The sequence below is a fragment of the Xyrauchen texanus genome, chromosome 48 (assembly GCF_025860055.1).
Source record: "Xyrauchen texanus isolate HMW12.3.18 chromosome 48, RBS_HiC_50CHRs, whole genome shotgun sequence".
In the NCBI taxonomy this organism is placed as follows: domain Eukaryota; kingdom Metazoa; phylum Chordata; class Actinopteri; order Cypriniformes; family Catostomidae; genus Xyrauchen; species Xyrauchen texanus.
The window spans coordinates 8,357,459-8,376,055 of record NC_068323.1 but is presented as its reverse complement, the minus strand read 5'-3'; the positions used below and the strand labels follow the sequence as shown (position 1 = coordinate 8,376,055).

Here is an 18,597-nt window from a genome sequence, read left to right as displayed (position 1 = left end):
TAAATACTTTAAAACAGCAGCTGTACTGTAATTTAACTACTTTATGTTAATAGTAGCTTGTAACTTGGGAAGCTTCAGTTTCAAAGTAGCTTTCCTACCACTGCCATGAAAAACTGAAGTGTTAATACTGTGCAGCTCTGTTAAGAATATTGACAAAGCCAATAAAAGAGACACACTCATTATCGAAAAGTGATTTTAGCATAAACTATTATATCTTGACAGATAATAATAGCATTTACAAGACTTCTATTCATTAAACATACTCTCGAACAGCAGAGACAAGCCAACAATCCATAATGCGTTCAATATTTTAAATAGCTGGAACACTGGAACAATTACTTGGATCAATTTCTGTCTACTTGTTAACCTAAAATGTCCCAAAAAATTGTAAAAGCACTCCTGTTTTCGGTAAACCTACACTGGTGGTAATTATGACACAGGTCTGAAGTCTTCGAAGGCTTCCTTGAAATAAGCCATTAATTTTGCGCTGTTTACACAACCAACTATTATTTGAACTCCGTACCGCTATTGTCTGATCTTGGAATGACCTGTTATTCCTCATGGATCCCTGTCAACAGTTATTACAACACCAGACAGAACCGCCAGAGACTCTGGGCTTGCTTGATGTGCCCATGAGATGTTAATAAAACTTTACAGATGAGAAATCTGAGAGTCAGCAGTTCTGGGATCTCACTTCATTGTGAGCAAGTCCATTTTGGAAGTTTTTGTTTCAGAGATACTGGAATCAAATGTTCCTTGATGACATTTCTTCCTTACTGCAGTTGTGCAAAGTATACACTACAAGATGGATGGTTGTAGACCTGCGCACATTTAAATACCTCATGCGTGTGCGTACTTTACCCAACTAATCATAGGTTTGGTGCAACAATTACAAGAGCATTCTTCTCCCCAACTGTAACTATGATCTCTAAAATCATTCTTATACAAACTTGCACACACTGCAGTGAAAGAGTTGATTCTTGATATGTCAGCAAACGGCATGGTGAAAACGCTTGCAGTTGTTTTTGCACTAATATGCATTTTGCACAGATAGGTAAAAAGAGGTGAAAGGTATTGACGAGCAGTTTGATATTTGTTGTTGTGTGTTTGTTTTTAGTTCTTCTTTCCAATGCTTCATCCTTCTCTTGCACTCTTTTGCACGACACACTTTAGGATTAGCTGTTGCTCACCCAACAACTGGTTGACTAAATTTCAAACTAGTTTGTCATTAGCGTCTACAACTAGTGCGAAGACAGCATTGGTGACTGGAAGTTACTCAAAAAAAAGTAATTTGCTACAAATGACTAACTAAGCTAAAATTGTAATCAGATTACTGACTCACTAATTAAGTTTTAAAAAATAAAAAAAAACTTAATGGAAAAGCTTTTGTTTTTCAAAATAATAAAAATATACAATAATAGTCAAAATAATGTCTATATTTCTCTGTTCATTGACTCGTCAGGGTGTGCACATCGACTCTCACAGAAATGGAGTGGTGGTGGCATCGTGGGCTAAAGCACATAACTGGTAATCAGAAGGTTGCTGGTTCGATCCCCACAGCCACCACCATTGTGTCCTTGAGTAAGACACTTAACTCCAGGTTGCTCTGGGGGGATTGTCCCTGTAATAAGTGCTCTGTAAGTCGCTTTGGATAAAAGCATCTGCCAAATGCATAAATGTAAATGTAAACCTATGAATGTAATGCATGCTTGAAATGTATTCTGCATAGGTTTTTATTTTTTAGAAATGGTTAACCAAAGTAATTAAAAGTAATTTGCCCAATTGAAAGTCAGTAACTGTAATCTGATTATGTAATGTGCTAAAAAAGTAGTTAGATTACTATAATGAATTACTTTGTAATTAGATTACTCCCAACACTGGTGATGGGTACGAGCTGCACGTTGGCTATTATCTGCGGCTTTTCGTCACAAACCTAAAACGTCAAAGCGACGAGCTTTAGTCTTGCATTTCGGCTTGTCTTGGACTAAATCAATGCATCTCAGATTCAGATTTCGAATTGGGCACCCTCAATTTCCATCACGTGTTGCAGGGTCACTAAAATTGAAAGTTTTGTTTAAAGTATATTAGCTGAAGCTCTATTGCTACTTCAAGTTCTTTGCAAGTGCCTCATAGACGGTTTTAAGGTACCCTGCTGAAGGGAAAGAAACACAAATCTGCTGACTACACACAGGCCACTGTTGTGTACTTAAGCTCTCTGGCATAACATTAAATCTTCCATTATGTTAAAAGTCCCATAAGGGAATACGGTGAACCAGATGCTGAAGCAAACTGATATTAACACAGTGGAAAAAGACGTCTGAATGTGAGAGGCAAAAAAATACAGTCCAACCCTTTGCCAGACATTATGTGTGAAAGCTATGAAGGGGCTCGAAGTACATTTCATACGGTCTTTGACATTATACAGACCATATTGACCAATGGAATTCGCCTGTGGAAAGGGTAAATCTTTTAAAGACAGCCAATTGAAATTGAACATATTCTGGTTGGGCTTCTTGAAGAAATGAACCAGCCATGTTGGTTAAGTTGACATCCAAACAGAATTAGAAGAGTGTTCAACCCTTACGAGATGCAAACGATAAGAGCGGCGATGCACAAGTCAACATGGAACGGCATTCACAAACCCATCTTACTTACGTAATGGGACAAATACAGAGCGAAAACAGAATAATCAAAAAATATTTGGGGCAAGACTTGGGTTTATTTGACTTGGCCTTCAGGAATTGATTGGATCATGAAGAGTGAAGTGAAGTTGCATAGCATAATGGAGCCAGGTGGTTGGATGGGAGGGGCTAAAAGAATGAGAGGGCATGGTGATGTCAGCCAAAAAGGAAAGTCATTGACATAATGTGCACTGCTCAATCAGGCAAAAATAAGACCAGGAATGGGTATTAAGAAAGTAAATAGGGTCGATTTTGATTTCGTGTCGACTTTAAAGAATTAAAAAACTCTTCAAAGCAGTTACGGACAGTTGAGTTGCAGCTGTTCGTTCCTGTTGGTTGAGTCACAAGAGCTTCGGCCACTCCCTGATGGCATCCTGTACCATTAATTTCACACCGGAGTTCAAATCATACTCTTTTGATCTCTGTCTTCCACGTACAGCCACTAACGACTGCAAGCTTATAATTTTATAAAAGCATTTGCATTAATTCTTCTGTTAAATCACCATTTTTACAGACGTTTCAGGGTTTTCGCCCTTACGTTGTCATAGCAACAAAGTTGTACATTTGGGTTTCAAATCAACTGAGTCATATTAATGAAAAAATTATGAATTGTGAATTATTTACAGCAAAAAACAACAACAAAAACAAACAAAATATTTTTTTGGATGCCACACAACTGGTTTTGACAACCAAAGAAACACTTGTTGACCAGACACGACCCTTCTGTACACAATATTGGAAGGCAAAACAGCTGAGATCCCTCTTTTCGGCTCAAATGTGCCCATCCTCTGAAACAAGAGAAGGGGCCGTCGCATTGGGTCGTAGGGTTTGACCAATGCAGCTTGGAAACCAGTCCAGAACAGCCTGAAAACCAGTCTAAAACCCCTATGATCTGCTTATTCAAGTCTCAGGCGTTGGAAAAACGCACAAATGTGTCCATTTACACCTCATTTTCTGCACTAACTTTGTGTTTACACAGAAGGTAATGACAAGCCAGATGCCACCTCTTTTGTCGAGTACAGTATTCTTCCTAGCCTAGTAATTAGGACACGCAAAATTGGCAAGTTCATACTTCTGAGAAAGAAGGCAGTATCTTGACACAACCCACATTTTGCTGTAACTTTCAGACACAGAACTGGAGAAGTTTTGCCCGAGCGAGCCCTGACAAAACACTAGAGCAACTCCTGTCTGTTTTAGACATTTATCAGCGTTCTTGCGGAACACACACACACACACACAGTTCTTGCACTGTTGGCAAATCCCATAGCGCTTGGAAAAGAGCGGAAATATTTGGCCTCACAAAACCGCCTGAAATCAGTGGTAATGTACAACCGACTCTCTCCTCTCGCATTCACCATAAGTAATGTCGTAAAACAGTTTTATACAACACTGTTTATTTTTTCCATCTGCGGGGTGCATGTCACATTTTTTAGGGTGTATGTCTTAAAGGTTTTCTCAGAATGCAGTTTGTTAATATGCAGCACTTCTGGGTTATGGCTTATCAGGGGCATCTTAAGGTTTATGTCTTCAGAAATATGACTGTATCATCATTGAATCCAGCTGCAGTCTCTTGCAAGACTGTAAAAATGTGCATTGCTTTACTGTACCTGGTTTTCATTACTGCATATAAAGAGGGGGACCCCATATGCACACCCCTCCTAGATGATTTTATTCACAGCAGTATATTTTTACCCCTCTCTCTTTCTATAATCCCTCAGTCTTATAGATTCTTTCCATCTGAGCCTGGTCATCCAAAAGAGGTTGTTAATTAAAACTTGTTTCCACCTCTTTCCCCCTTTTCTGTTTTTTCTTCTTCTTCATCGCAGCTCTGATTTAATGCTAACCATATGACTTTGCCTGAGGGTCAGATAGACGTTTGTAGATGCCCTCCACACACATATTGCTTAGCTGTTGCTTCTGTTCTTGTTTCCCTTCACTGTAATTCTGTAACCAGTGTTCTGGTTTAGCTTTTCTTCTGAGAAAATTTCAGACAACTTTGCAAAGTCGATTGGAGAGGTCAATTAGTTTAGGATTTGTTCTCAATTTAGTAATGGTTTACAATTTTTATATAATTGTTTATCTATTTACTATTAATTTAACATTTTTGTTTTGATATTTCTTAGCAGCAGTACTTATATTAGCATTCAGTGCTGAGCGGTTAGTTTGCAGAATTGTGTTTTTAAATATATCCCATTATGTGCACCGACCGCTGCTACTGATACAGACATGCATATTGATATATTTTTTGGCTGTTGCGTCGCAACTTGCACTGTTTTATGAGTGCTGCGTTTTTTTTAAGATGGCGTGTCAAGTTTAAAATAGTTCAACTTATTGATTAAAATGAATGTTTCTTTTTGTTCAACAACTGTAAAGACGGTAAAGAACACAGAGGATTTTAAAAGAAACATTATTCAATGAAAGTGAAGTGTGTGTATCCATCATCTTTGTGTAATGTGTGTCTGTGTAATGTGTGTCTGTGTAATGTGTATCCATCATCTTTGTGTAATGTGTGTCTGTGTAATGTGTATCCATCATCTTTGTGTAATGTGTGTCTGTGTAATGTGTATCCATCAGAGGAAACATTCCATTCATTTCAAGCATTTTTAAGCACTTTTCAACTAAATAAGACGCTGTTTTCAGTACTTAAATTCCTAAAAGCTACATTCAAGCACTAAGTACCCAAAGGACCTTGTGCAAACCCAGTAACTAGTGTAGAAAAAGGTGAAAGAGAGATTTTGATGTTTGACGGGTCATTTCATTTTTGGCAGAATGGAGCTTTTCTCATGGACAAAAAAAGTGTTGCAAATTTAGAAATTTTTTATTTTGCCTCAATATGGTTCGTTATTTATTTTTATTTGCGATATTTCGAAATTCAACATATTGCCCCAGATCAACTTACAAGTATCATTGCTACAGCTGAACTGCTGAATTTGGCGTCGCAACATGCACTGTTTTCCAAGCGCCTCACGCCATAAGTGTTGCATTTTTTAAGATGCAGTGTGAAGTTAAAAACAGTTTCACTTTTAAATATGCATCTCAATTAGGGCTGGGCGATATGGCCAAATTTGTTATCACGATAATCTTTTTCATATTGTTCGATATCGATATTTATCACGATATACATTTACACATTGTTTTTTATTTCAAAGTTGATGGAAGAGAAGAAAAATTAATTCTAAACAGTCAAAATAGTCTCTACAAAACTGCACAGGGGTCCAGAGACGGCCAAAGCAGTGGGGTCTGTGGGATCTTTTACCAATTTTACCGTCTTTTTCCGTTTATCAATTGAAAATGTATGTTAAAAGATCATCTGTTTGTTCTGAAGCATAGTGACAGCAGTCCAGTATTTGTTGGAATATTTTTACATTAAAATTAAATATTTTTTATATATCTTTAGATTCAGATTTCCAAGTATGGGGCATAGAAGCCCGTGTGACTGTGGAATGATGCTGAATGTGGGTTCAGGGGCGTCCCGAGAGAAAATATAGAAAACTTTTTTTATTTGTTTAAAAAACATTTGCATATTTTCATTAAAGTGAGAGACTAACTAGTAATTTTAGTCTTTCCTTTCCTATCCATTCCAGACATCTAATTAATTTTCACAAAATTAGAACAGAAATCAATTTATTCAATTTGTTTATTATTAAAGGCTCGTAACATGCTGATTAATAAAGATACATTTAGAAGGGAAAAACGTTTTGGTCTAAAAGGTGCTTTGAAACCACGTTAACTCATGCGCCGCTTCATGTCTACACTCATGCAGGGAAAAGAGGCGACGCGTGCGGAGCGGGACAGGGCAGAAATGATGCATGTTTGGTGCTAGAGAACAATATTCAAGATTACAGCGCAGAAAGATCAGAGCTGTTGTCCACATCACACAAAAATTATGATCAGAGAGGCATATCTTAATTTGGGCAGGTGTGTGAATGGCTTTCGGCTGCAGACGGCACATGAGAGGAGCAGCATATCAAACAGCTTGAATGAGCACTTATAAGTATTTAAGTAGATTTGATTCCTTTTGCAGACTAATTAAACAAAACAACGTAACCACTATCAGCCTCAAAGTAGATGGAGCACCAGGTCACACCTACCGATAGACCAGTGGCGGAAAGGTACTGAATTTAGTAGCCGGTACAAAGTTTTCCTGAAAGTTCGGACTGGCAAACCAACATCCATTCGTTCTTCAATTTCATATCAAGGGCATTAAGAAACGCATCTGATTGAAACCTGCCAAATTAATAAACATGGCTTCCTTGAGACAGATTAGTCAAATAGATGTTCCGGCCAACAAGTCAGTTTCGAAAATATGTAGTTTTGCACAAACCTACTTATTTTTCCATGTTAATTAGGAACAAAAAAGTAAAAATATTTGTACAAAATCCATCTCATATGGTAAAGAAATCCATTTGCGCGGTTTGAAACAGTGAGATTTGTTAAAAACTGGAACTTTCAGTCTCAATCGAGACAATTCTTACTAAAGTCTTGCATTGGTTGTTACATTTAAACCCAATACTTAGAGCCTCCTGCAGTCCCCTAAACACCACCCATCACACACCTAAATAACAGTTTTACTGTTGGAGAGTAAAGGTGTTCCAGACTAATATTCCCTCAGAGCTGTTTATCTCCTCAAGTCAAGCTGTTAAAGGCTGAATCACCTGCAATGGAGTAACTTATCATTATGGAAATGTATACACAGAAAGTATACATTAACAGAGTTATATGAGGATGCCTTCGTCTTTTATCCCACAGGTTTCAGCCATGAGACTAAACCTCATTCTGGTACTATCACTCTGCGTTTGCCTGACCTTCAGTCTCAAAGAAGATCAGAGACGTCCCTTAACACGAGGAAAAAGGCCAGGTGTCAGTCCGAAACAAGCAAGGAAACAGACTTCTAACGTCTTGCAGCAGAGTAAAACACCAGAGGGGAATGGACAGGATGGATCCATTTTAATTGACTCTTACAAGAACACCAAGGAGCCAAAGCCAAACTACGATATGACTCCAGGTTAGTATGTAACACACAGGTGCTTGGGGTAGAAAAAGATCATGTCGGTCTACAAAATTCTTCTTGGATCACCTCATGGATTTCAGTTGAAGACCTGGCCATGAATGTGCATCTGAGGATTCATTGAGAAGGAATGGCAAGTGAATGAAAGTAACCAGGTGTCTATGGTTATAAAATGGAGGCTATTTTGTATAAATAACCAATGCAGATTTTGAGAGTCAAAACTTTAAGGAATGTTCCTAGTTCAAGCTTTTTTGACAATGTTGATTACCATAGATTATTCAACTCTGAAGACACTTAGGGATGAAATTATTTTCCGTCGACAGCCTAACTTGTATTGAACATGTAACATTCCTTTAAACATTGCCCTCCCAAAGGGTTTTAGAGCAGATGGGTTAGTTTACATGGTTTGGTACATTTCCATTCTTCCCATGATGGTAATTGTCAGGTCAGAATACTGGCCACATGATTATACATCGGCTATGTGTGACCCTGCAATTTCACAAAACGCAAGCATACACTTGCACCACAGCAAGAACGCGGTGGTACCACCAACTTTGAATGGCCAAAAAATAACAAAATAAACAAGACAGCAACTTCAGTGTTAATGACAAGTCAATGCAACTCAAAGAGGAGTCAGTACCCCATTTTTTTAGAAGCCGTGTCTAGTTAAAAAGACATAACATCGTCAATGCAACAAAGTTGTAAAATTGGTTTTAACTTTACACAGAAAAGGTTAATAAGTGATTTTATCACAATTAAATCATGTTAACACGTTATTACATCTTGTGGCTTTATTTTTGAAACAGTGAGTATTTTAACATTTACGGTAATTTGTAAGTGTAAAGGCCTGTTCACGCCAAATCCGTGACGATTTTACGAGATGAATCTCTGACGGAAGATCTGAGATCAGAAGTCTCCTATCCGCAACTTCAGCTGTTAAAGCATTTATTTCCCTAATTTGGTATAACTGTTTCATTATGTTCTTTCTATGGTGTTGATGCATATTTAGGGGCATATAATCTGTTTTATGCAAGTGAGATGAGTGAAGGCAAAAGCACTGTTGGATATTTATTTGCACTTGCTACGAGTATATTACAAATGGACACCTGAAGCCAACTTCTCTTTTATAATGGATTAATGCCTGGATAATATAAATACACATGGAATAATGTACATATCAATCAATCAAGCAACTATTTATTTTAAAGTATATCATTTTCAGGGGTGTGCATCAGATGCACGTACGCCGGGGTTTGCCAGTAGATTAGCACCACCAGCACACTGGATTGAGCAGCAGCTACAAAAAGCTCTCATCTCATAGGTCAGTTTTCATTGCAGTCAGAAGAAACAAAAATGGGAACACTCTCCATAAAAAACCTTCGGATTGTCTGAGGACATTTTGTCGGATCCAGTGTGCACATACCGCCATAGGAAAGCATTGTTACCATACAAACGCTTGGTGTGAACAGGCCTTAAGACTTACCAGTCACTGTAACCCAGATTTTATCATTTTTTTAAAAGAAAAGCGAAATTAAACAAGTCGAAATTATATAAATATTTTTTGTTTGGCCAAATTAATAAATGTAACCCATTTACATCAAACTAATATTGGTATTTTGTAGGTATGCGCCTGGTAAACTATTGTCTTGTTTTTTGAAAGACTGTGTATTAAACACATTTGTAAGCTTAATTCTTCCTCTTATTATTATCCTTCCAGGGAAGACTGAGCACTGTGTGTTTCAGGGCATCACCATGTTTGATAAAACTATGTGGTCACCAAAGCCTTGTGTGACCTGCCAGTGCTGCAGTGGTGAGGTGGTGTGTGACCAAATCAAGTGTCCTGTGGTACGGTGCCAACTCAAATTTCAACCAGTCATAGAGTGCTGCCCAATTTGCATAGACCCAGGTTTGGAAAAAGAACTAGTTATAACTATGCACATCATTTACACTAGCAGCAAAATTTCAGAATGACAAAATTAAAATTCTGTTGTATTTACTCAATAAATAACGTTGTTTAATTTTGTTTATTAAATAATTTTTATGGTACTTTTTGGTCTTTTTTGAAGCTTGACTGATGTGGTCACTATGAATGGTGGTATGGACAAGAATGCATAAAATTTCTCCTTTTGAGATCCACAGCAAATATAAATGTTATTTTTGGGTAAACTAACCCTTTAATTGTGATATTCATTTCTCTTTGTCATATAAACGCATGACTATCACTCTCTCAGTCATCGATGTCCCTGAGACTTCTGGAGACTCTCCTGTTCCCAACGATCCTGCTGAGCTTGATACGGAAACATCTCGAAGCCAGACAGACAGGAAAGAAAGACAGAAAAAAGACGAGGAGGAACGGATTCACAAAAAAGACGATGAACGCAAATGGAGAAAGAAGCAAAAGAAAAAGGAAGCCGAGAGACAGAGGAAGTTAAAAGAGGAGGAACAAAGGAGGCTACGAGAAGAAGAAGAAGAGAGAACAGCGGCAGAGGAGAGAAGAAGAAGGATGGAAGAACAGCAGAGGGTCGAGCAGGAGAGGGCTCGCCGACTAGAGATGGAGCAGAGAGAGATGCTGAGAGCTCTGGAGGAAGAGTCTGAACATGCCCAGGAAAAAGGGGTGGGAATATTGTGATTTGTTGTGTTTAATGTGATTCATTCAAAGAACCAGTTCAAAAGAGTAATTTGGAATGATTCATTCAAAGAACCAGTTCATAAGAGTAATTTGGAATGATTCATTAAAAAAAAACCAGTTCAAAAGAGTCATTTGGAATGATTCATTCAAAGAACCGGTTCATAAGAGTAATTTGGAATGATTCATTCAAAGAACCGGTTCATAAGAGTAATTTGGAATGATTCATTCAAAGAACCAGTTTAAAAGAGTAATTTGGAATGATTCATTCAAAGAACCAGTTCAAAAGAGTCATTTGGAATGATTCATTCAAAGAACCAGTTCAAAAGAGTCATTTGGAATGATTCATTCAAAGAACCAGTTCATAAGAGTCATTTGGAATGATTCATTCAAAGAACCAGTTCATAAGAGTAATTTGTTCGTGAATTGGACTATACCAGTCATGCATTGCATGTTTTTGATTTGATTTGTGTTGGTTTTCACGTTATATTGCAGTTCATGCTATTTTTATTCTTAGCTCGCCTTTAAGTCGAATAGAAATAAGCGAGCGTACATCGACCTGTTGCACAAGTACTATTCCTTTTCTCACAATCTTATTCGTAGTGGTGGTCAATGGCGAATTTCCAAAAAACATTAATGTGAAAAATTAAACCTAAAATATGGATTCATGCGGTTAAAATATCAATACAGTATCATGAGGTATAATATCGTAAAACTTTGAACTATGGTTATTTCCCCCCATCTTTATCAGGAAGGGCTCCGAGGAGATGAAGCCACTGAAGAGGAAGAAGCTGTCTGGTTGAGGGGAGACGTTTTCCAAATGCCACCCTTGCTGCCCATGGCAGCCCCAGGTCGTCCTCCTCTCCCACCTCTCCAGAAACCAAGTGAACCAGGCAAGGAGGAACATGAGATGGTTACCACCTTGCTACCTCCAGGTTGTTCGATATCTGATGTCATCGTCACCTGTGAGAATGCAAAACTGACGGGTATACCTCCGCTGTCCATCCCCGAGCTCAAATCACTTGGCCTACAGGGTGAGGAATCAGCAGGGACGATATGAAGTTGTATCAATATCTGGGTCACGATACAATAATATTGCAAATATTTGTATGTTTAGTGTATTGCCATTCAAAATTGGGACACACTGCGAGGTGAAGTATCAAAATACTTTAAAACAGCATTTTACCCGCCACCGCTAGTTAGGAATACAGCATGCATATGTAAACCCAGTCAAAGGTCGTAAGAGACCCCTTGATTACTTACCTAAGACACATGCAAGAAATTAAGTCTAAATCAAGGGACAGGCCAATAATGGTTTAAAGCCAGTGTTAATGTTTACAGACGTGAGAGACGCTGATTTTGATAACTTGTCATGCATTATGAAATTACAGGCAATGAAATCAAAACAATTCCTGCTGGAGCATTCAATGGTATTCCCAACCTGGAGAGGATAGACTTTGGGAAAAACCAAATCTCATCATCAGGAATCGATCCACAAGCATTTAAAGTAAGTGATAAGAACAAGTTTACTAAATACTACATTAACAAAGACATAAACCAATGTATTGCCAACCGAGCCAAACTGGCAAGAAAAAAAAAAAAGTAACTCTTGGAACTCTGAGGCCAAAGGTCTAAACTAATCCGCTTAAGTTTCCTAACGTCATTGTTTTCCAGAGTGTGTGGTTAGAAGAACATTTTCGAATGTCTTTGTTTTCGGTGGACAAAAATGCCGTTCTAGAATAAATGAGAGGTAAAACAAATTTGGCTAAATAAAAGTGTTTTCAAAAAAGACATATTAGTGTGAACACGGCCTAAAATGTCACACTCTGACTTCTGAATGTAAAGACAGACAGACAATCTGACTGTCAACATGACAATGCACCCATTCTGAGTGTAACTGTTCAGAAATTCATATTACGTCCATGTGAACTTCAGTAGACAAGCAAATGCTTCTTCCATAACGGTTTAAAGCCATGCAAAAATAAAAAATAACACCATATGACTCTTACAGAAGTTTCTGAAATTCTACTTTATTTAAACACTACTTGTACCTGACACTGGTAACCATGCTTTTCAGCACAGCCCTTTAAACCAAACCAAAATTCAATATGGTCAAGGGTACGCCATGCAAGACTATCCTTTATTCACCAGCAGAAATATGCTCAACATCTGAAACTAATAGTGAAGTTTTTGAAAAACGTCTTTGTCATGACAGAACAGTATACATACCGTATGGCCATATATACAGTCTACATATTTTTAGTTGCCCAGCCTGGAAGATAGCCAACCAGCTGAGGTTGGTTTTAGCTGTTGTTTTCATCAGGGAGAGTTTCTACATCATTTCACCACCAAGAGTGATGATTGCAAAACGATACACCATATGGAAACCACTGCTTGTTGGCATATGACAGAGTTGATTTAGGGGATGCAAACAATCAAGATACATTTACTTAGCATGTTGTAAACAAACAGAAAATTCAATCTGAATTATTAAGCATTCAAAGCACTTCTAGAAAACCTTTCAAAGCGGAATACTAAAAGTGAATAACATTTTTGTGTCACTTTTTTAAAGGGTCTTAAATTCCTGTCTCGCTTGTACATGGATGGAAACCTTCTGGAACAAATTCCCTCTGAGCTTCCATCAACACTCCAGGAACTGAAGATAAATGAGAACAATCTAAAGGAAATCGAGGAAAACAGCTTTGAAGGTACAACCCCAATTTCGAAAAAGTTGGGACAGTATGAAAAATGCTAATAAAAACAAAAAGGAGAGATTTGGCAATGAGGACCTTGTACAATTGTGCAGCTAAAGACCTACGTAATGGATGAAAGTTAACAAATTTGTGAGTTTAGAAGGGGCCTGGGCAGCTCAGCGAGTATTGACGCTGACTAACACCACTGGAGTCACTGGTTCGAATCCAGGGTGTGCTGAGTGACTCCAGCCAGGTCTCCTAAGCAACCAAATTGTCCCGGTTGCTAGGGAGGGTAGAGTCACATGGAGTAACCTCCTCGTGGTCGCTATAATGTGGTTCGATCTCGGTGGGGCGCGTGGTGAGTTGTGCGTGGATGCCGCGGAGAGTAGCATGAAGTCTCCACAAGCGCTATGTCTCCGTGGTAACACACTCAACAAGCCACGTGATAAGATGCGCGGATTGATGGTCTCAGACGTGAAGGCCACTGAGATTCATTCTCCGCCACCTGGATTGAGGCGAGTCACTACACCACCACGAGGACTTAGAGTGCTTTGGGAATTGGGCATTCCGTATTCGGGAGAAAAAGTTTTATTAGAAGAAATTATGATGTTTCAAAGTGGTAAACACTCGACTGTCCCAACTTTTTTGGAGCGTGCTGCAATCATCTGATTTGAAATGAATGTACATTTAAAAAAGAAAATTAAATTCACAAGGTAAAACATATAATGTGTAGTTGTAGAGCTTTCTATAGACCAAAGGGTGATTATATTTACAAATCACTAGTTTTTGTTCTTATAATGCATTTTTCATACTGTCCCAACATTTTTAGAATTGGGGTTGTAAAACAATTGAATATTTAAATGTACTTTTAGCATAATTTAAACATTTGTCACAATTTTACATTTAATTTACTAACAGTAGCACAAAATGATCCTTAACAAATGTTGCACTACGATAAATATTTCTGCGAATGGCTTCATAATTCATGGCAGGTCTTGGCAGTCTGGTTACCTTGGAAATGGAGGGAAACTTGCTCAGTGAAGGTAATGTGAATCCACAGGCCTTTAAACCTCTGAAAGAACTGACTTATCTTCGACTGAGCAGGAACTATTTCCGTACCATTCCTCAGGGACTACCTGCATCTTTACAGGTGAGTTTTGAAATGGGAAACTGCTATAGGGTTGACAAATATCAAGAAATAGACAAAACCATGACATCCTCAAACAATCTTGCTCTACAGTGGAATTTAATTGCATATGTTTATAATACTCAAGAAACTAGCTTTGGTTGTACCTGTGGAAACCAGTGGCACTAAAACAGCAATTACGGTTAACCAAAACCACAGTAGTGTAAAGCGCCACAAGGCCAATTTTATTAGTTAACCAAGCAACATGTGTTTCTAGTTTATTTAGTCCACAAAACAAGCTGTTCAATTTACTTAATAATCTCTTTGACATTTAGGAGTTGTACCTGGAAAATAATCTAATTGAAGAAATCTCTGGAACGGCATTTAATGACACAACAAACATCAACGTTGTTGTACTACGACATAACAAAATAGATGAGTCAAGGATTGCGCCGTTAGCCTGGATCAATCAAAGGTGTGTAACAATGAAACCAATGTAAAGAAACCAAAAATAGAACATTGCAGGAACAATAGGGGGCGAATTTACTAAAAAGTTATGCAACTTTTTTTGTGTGTGTTTTCAGAACAAAATCCTGCAGCTTCCATTAAATGGAAGATTTGTGAAAAACTGAATTTTGCTTTTGTGTCGGTTTATTCAGATGAATGAACACTTCTACTTTTTCAATATTTCTAAAAGGAACCTGGAATCTATAGATCTTTCACACAACAACTTCTATCTGGTTCCATCCTTCCTCCCGAAGTCACTAGTTCACCTGGTGTTGTCCGGGAATCAGATTGAACGCGTTCCAGGATACGTGTTTGCACACATGGAGCCTGGCCTTGAGTACCTCTACCTCTCTTACAACAAACTGGACGGTGAAGGCATTGAGCCGGAGTCCTTTTTTGGCACCTTCAACACTATGACAGAACTCTGTCTGGACCATAACCAGCTCACGGCTGTTCCCATGGGAGTTAATGAGATGACAACTTTACGCTTCCTCCGACTTAACAACAACAAATTAAGGTACACTGCTTTCCTCATGCAAATTATTGTAGACAGTCCAATTTCGACTGGTGGTTTGTGACGGCACGACTGCATTTATACCTGGAATTCATGTCTGTTTTGGGTGATCCCAAAGGTTTCAAAGCGTTTTGTAATCGGATCACTGAAACTACATTTGAAAGTTTTTAAAAATGGATGTGACGACAGGACATTTATTGTGTAAAGGTTCAATCGTCCTCATGCATCCAGGACAGCAGCTATTTACAGATTACATCTATTCACATGTTAATCCACCATTGTGCTAAAACAACAGTTTTAAACTTTGCTGTTTAAGTGTGGCAAAAAAATACAAAATAAATAAATTAAAAAAAATAAACTTACCACACAATTGGAAAAATTGGAAAAGTGCATAAACCAAAATGGAAATTGCGCATATACATGCACAAGATTTCATGGAACTTTAGCATGAACAGGCAAAGACACGGATTTTGTGAAGCACACACGCAAAGTTCTAAGATACGATCTTTTGGGGGGCATTTTGATCTTTTTTTTGGGGAATGGGGTAGTGGTTCATTGGACCGGGGAGGGGGTGTATAAAGTTCCCTCCATTAGACCTGGCCATAATTCCACTGAAACGTCAGGTTGGTGTTGAGATTCAAATATGGAAGTATATCACTGTATTTACCATACAGTAACACAGAACTCAACAATCTATCCTACCTGACCACTTGTAATCAGATCACCAAAAGAGGATGTAAATGCCAGGTGTAAACCGGCCAAAATGACATATCAGCCTCAGATATATGAAATGCCATTAAGAACTTTGACTATCCTCAATGCGTTTAATTTTTCGTTCAACAGGCATATAAACGAAGACGCCATCTGTGACCCCTTGAATGACGATGACTCCCATCTAGCCCTCCTTCGCCTAGAGAACAATTTCATTGATGAACGGAAAATACCACCGGCGGCTTTCTCCTGTGTCCGTTCCTTCTCTAGTGTCGTTTTAAAGCCCCAGGGGATTAAGTAACCATCCAGCGATCTACAAATCTTGTGCCGATAGCAAAGCACTGAACACTGTAAATACAACACCAATAGCATTCCTGTGAAATGCGCAGTAATCAAGGAAATATAAGTGAAATAAGCAACCATTTTGTTTCATCCCAAAAAATTGCTACCAGAGACACAATTCTTTAGTTAAACTCTGTTTGGCATGTTTATGATCTCCAGCTTGTTTTCATGGCTTTTATAGTGTATAAGAGTCTTCAGTGTATAAGATTGTACATGACAACTGCCTGGAGGATCGTGGAAGCATGCAGTCATTGTTAGCACCTGCCTATGTGTGTTTTTGTAGGGGTCTTAAGGGGATGATGCATTGATCAACTGTACATTAATTCAAGAAAAACGTTACTATATCATTGTAATCTATGTTCATTTCCATTCTATTTCCTTTGTCACAGTATTACGTTTGAGATGTCTATCAAAGTGAAGTTACTGAAACACAGGATACATGTTTTGCAGCTTTTCTGAAATATGTTTATAAATGAAAACAGCAAAAGCTCACCGGTTTCATCATGCATATTTCAACTAAGATAGGACCACTAAGGACATGTTACTACTGAGAGAAAACACTAACTAACTGCATAATTGATATTTACACTGTCCAGAAATGTTCTGTTTTGTTTTTATTAAAAAGCTATTTGAGTGCATGTCAATTAGTGAAGAAATCAATATAGCTTCTAGGAGAAGTTAACTCAAAAATTACAATTGCGTTTTTAAAGAATTAAACATTTACTAGGCAAGTGCATAGACTCAGTCATCATTCTCTTTTATTGTATGGACAAATAACACAATTAAAGTGAATGATGACTGAGGTTGTCATTCTGCCAAATATTTCCATTTGTGCTCCATATGGGTTTGAAACGACATGAGGGTTATTTTCATTTTTAGGTGAACTATCCCTTTCACTAGAATACTATTCTCCTACTCGCACTATTTTCTATTTTAGTCTATCCAAATATGTGGGTAAAATGAGGCAATTGAATGCTTACTATACTATACTTCTTTTATTGTATTTCTTTCTAAAATATCTCAGCATAACACATCTTCAAGGAATATCTATCAATTTTCAACAGAAGTGCTCAACTAATGGGATCACTGCAGACTAAAATATATTAATGACCCCTTTAAATTATCTGACTATGGCATTATTGTCTTCTGCTTCATCTAAGATTATTTACTTAAAAACTAAGTTTTTACTCCACAATGCCCAGAGAGTTGAGAAGCATTAATTAAAAAATAGCTCTTGAGGTTGAATTGAGGTTTCACTGATTTCAGACTATGACTGAGATGAGCTTTCAAAAAATAAGACAAAACATAGCTGCAAGCAGCGATGATGGGCCCAAGCACCATCAGTCCATTTCCACCCGGTGGCTTTCGTAAAACAATACAAGGTGGACACATGCATTTAGCATTATTCTAAACAATTTTGAAGCAATTTGGGGAAATATAAGAGGACTATTTTAAAGTTTGTTGTAAGAGCCACACTTCCTGCTGCTAGGTGGTGGTGCTATCACCATGACCCAAAATAATCACATCCATGTGATTAGCCCCCAAGACTAAACATACATATAAATTTGGATCTAAATCGCACATTGAAAACAAAAGATATGAGACACTTCCTGTTTCCCATTAATTTAATGCCTCACCATGGCAACACCGTCCGATAAATCAAAATCTGTTCGCAATTTAGCATCTTCAATGTATTGACATAATGTTGTCTAAATGTGGTGACAGTCTCATGAATCACCTAGGAGGAGTATTTAAAAGTTTAGAGAATGCAATATTCAAAAAATCCAAGTGGCCGACTTCCTGTTGGGCGGACCTAATGACTATAATTATGAAAGTTGTCCAGATTGATGAGAACTATATATGTACCAAGTTTGGTGACTAAGGGAAAATGGGGGGTGCTACAGAGGCAGTCTTTGCACATTTTAAAGGGGGCGCTACAGAATCTGAAGCTATCCAAAATGTAACTACCTGCTACAATCTCTCCCTGTAGATGTCCCCCTCTCTTATTTCAAGCAATTTAATAGCATAGTGAAGACCTTCATTTGGGATGGTAAGCGTCCTAGATTACCTTTTAATAAATTACATAAGCCGACTGACAAATGTGGGCTAGACCTACCCAAGATTTTGCTTTATTATTATGCATTCGGTCTCAGACATTTGGCTCATTGGTCGCTTCCACCTGAGAGAGCCGCTCCCTAGTTTTGTATTGAACAGGATTTTCTTGCCCCTATTTCGCCATTGCAAAGCCTTTCTATTAAACTAATCAGAGAAGTTGAGTCACACCCCGTTATCTCGCATTTGCACTCGGTATGGACTAAAGTGTCCAGTGTGTTTAATTTGGACATTTATTTGAATGTTGCCTCAAGCATATGGATGAACCTAAAATTAT

At 38.0% G+C, this 18,597-nt stretch overlaps 2 protein-coding genes across 4 annotated transcripts in view; one reads left to right on the top strand and one right to left on the bottom strand.

Annotated features, from left to right (window-relative positions):
• cenpp (centromere protein P) overlaps window positions 1–18,597 on the bottom strand; it is a 73,513-nt gene that overhangs the window by 3,422 nt on the left and 51,494 nt on the right. The gene's annotated exons all lie outside the window — the stretch shown is intronic.
• On the top strand, window positions 3,796–17,192 carry LOC127639530 (extracellular matrix protein 2-like). The gene is made up of 11 exons (XM_052121581.1): window positions 3,796–4,001; window positions 7,431–7,686; window positions 9,407–9,595; window positions 9,921–10,303; window positions 11,067–11,349; window positions 11,707–11,822; window positions 12,888–13,023; window positions 14,001–14,158; window positions 14,470–14,609; window positions 14,832–15,158; window positions 15,999–17,192. The coding sequence occupies exons 2-11, from the start codon at window positions 7,440–7,442 to the stop codon at window positions 16,165–16,167; spliced, it is 2,148 nt and encodes a 715-aa protein (XP_051977541.1). The 5' UTR covers window positions 3,796–4,001; window positions 7,431–7,439; the 3' UTR covers window positions 16,168–17,192.

What these genes read in the sequence shown, in the direction of transcription:
- LOC127639530 (XM_052121581.1), top strand. Translation starts at nt 7,440, where the DNA reads ATGAGACTAAACCTCATTCTGGTACTATCACTCTGCGTTTGCCTGACC. An exon ending in GACTACCTGCATCTTTACAG is followed by an intron (nt 14,159 to 14,469) that starts GTGAGTTTTGAA and finishes TTTGACATTTAG; the next exon opens with GAGTTGTACCTGGAAAATAA. An exon ending in CTTAACAACAACAAATTAAG is followed by an intron (nt 15,159 to 15,998) that starts GTACACTGCTTT and finishes TTCGTTCAACAG; the next exon opens with GCATATAAACGAAGACGCCA.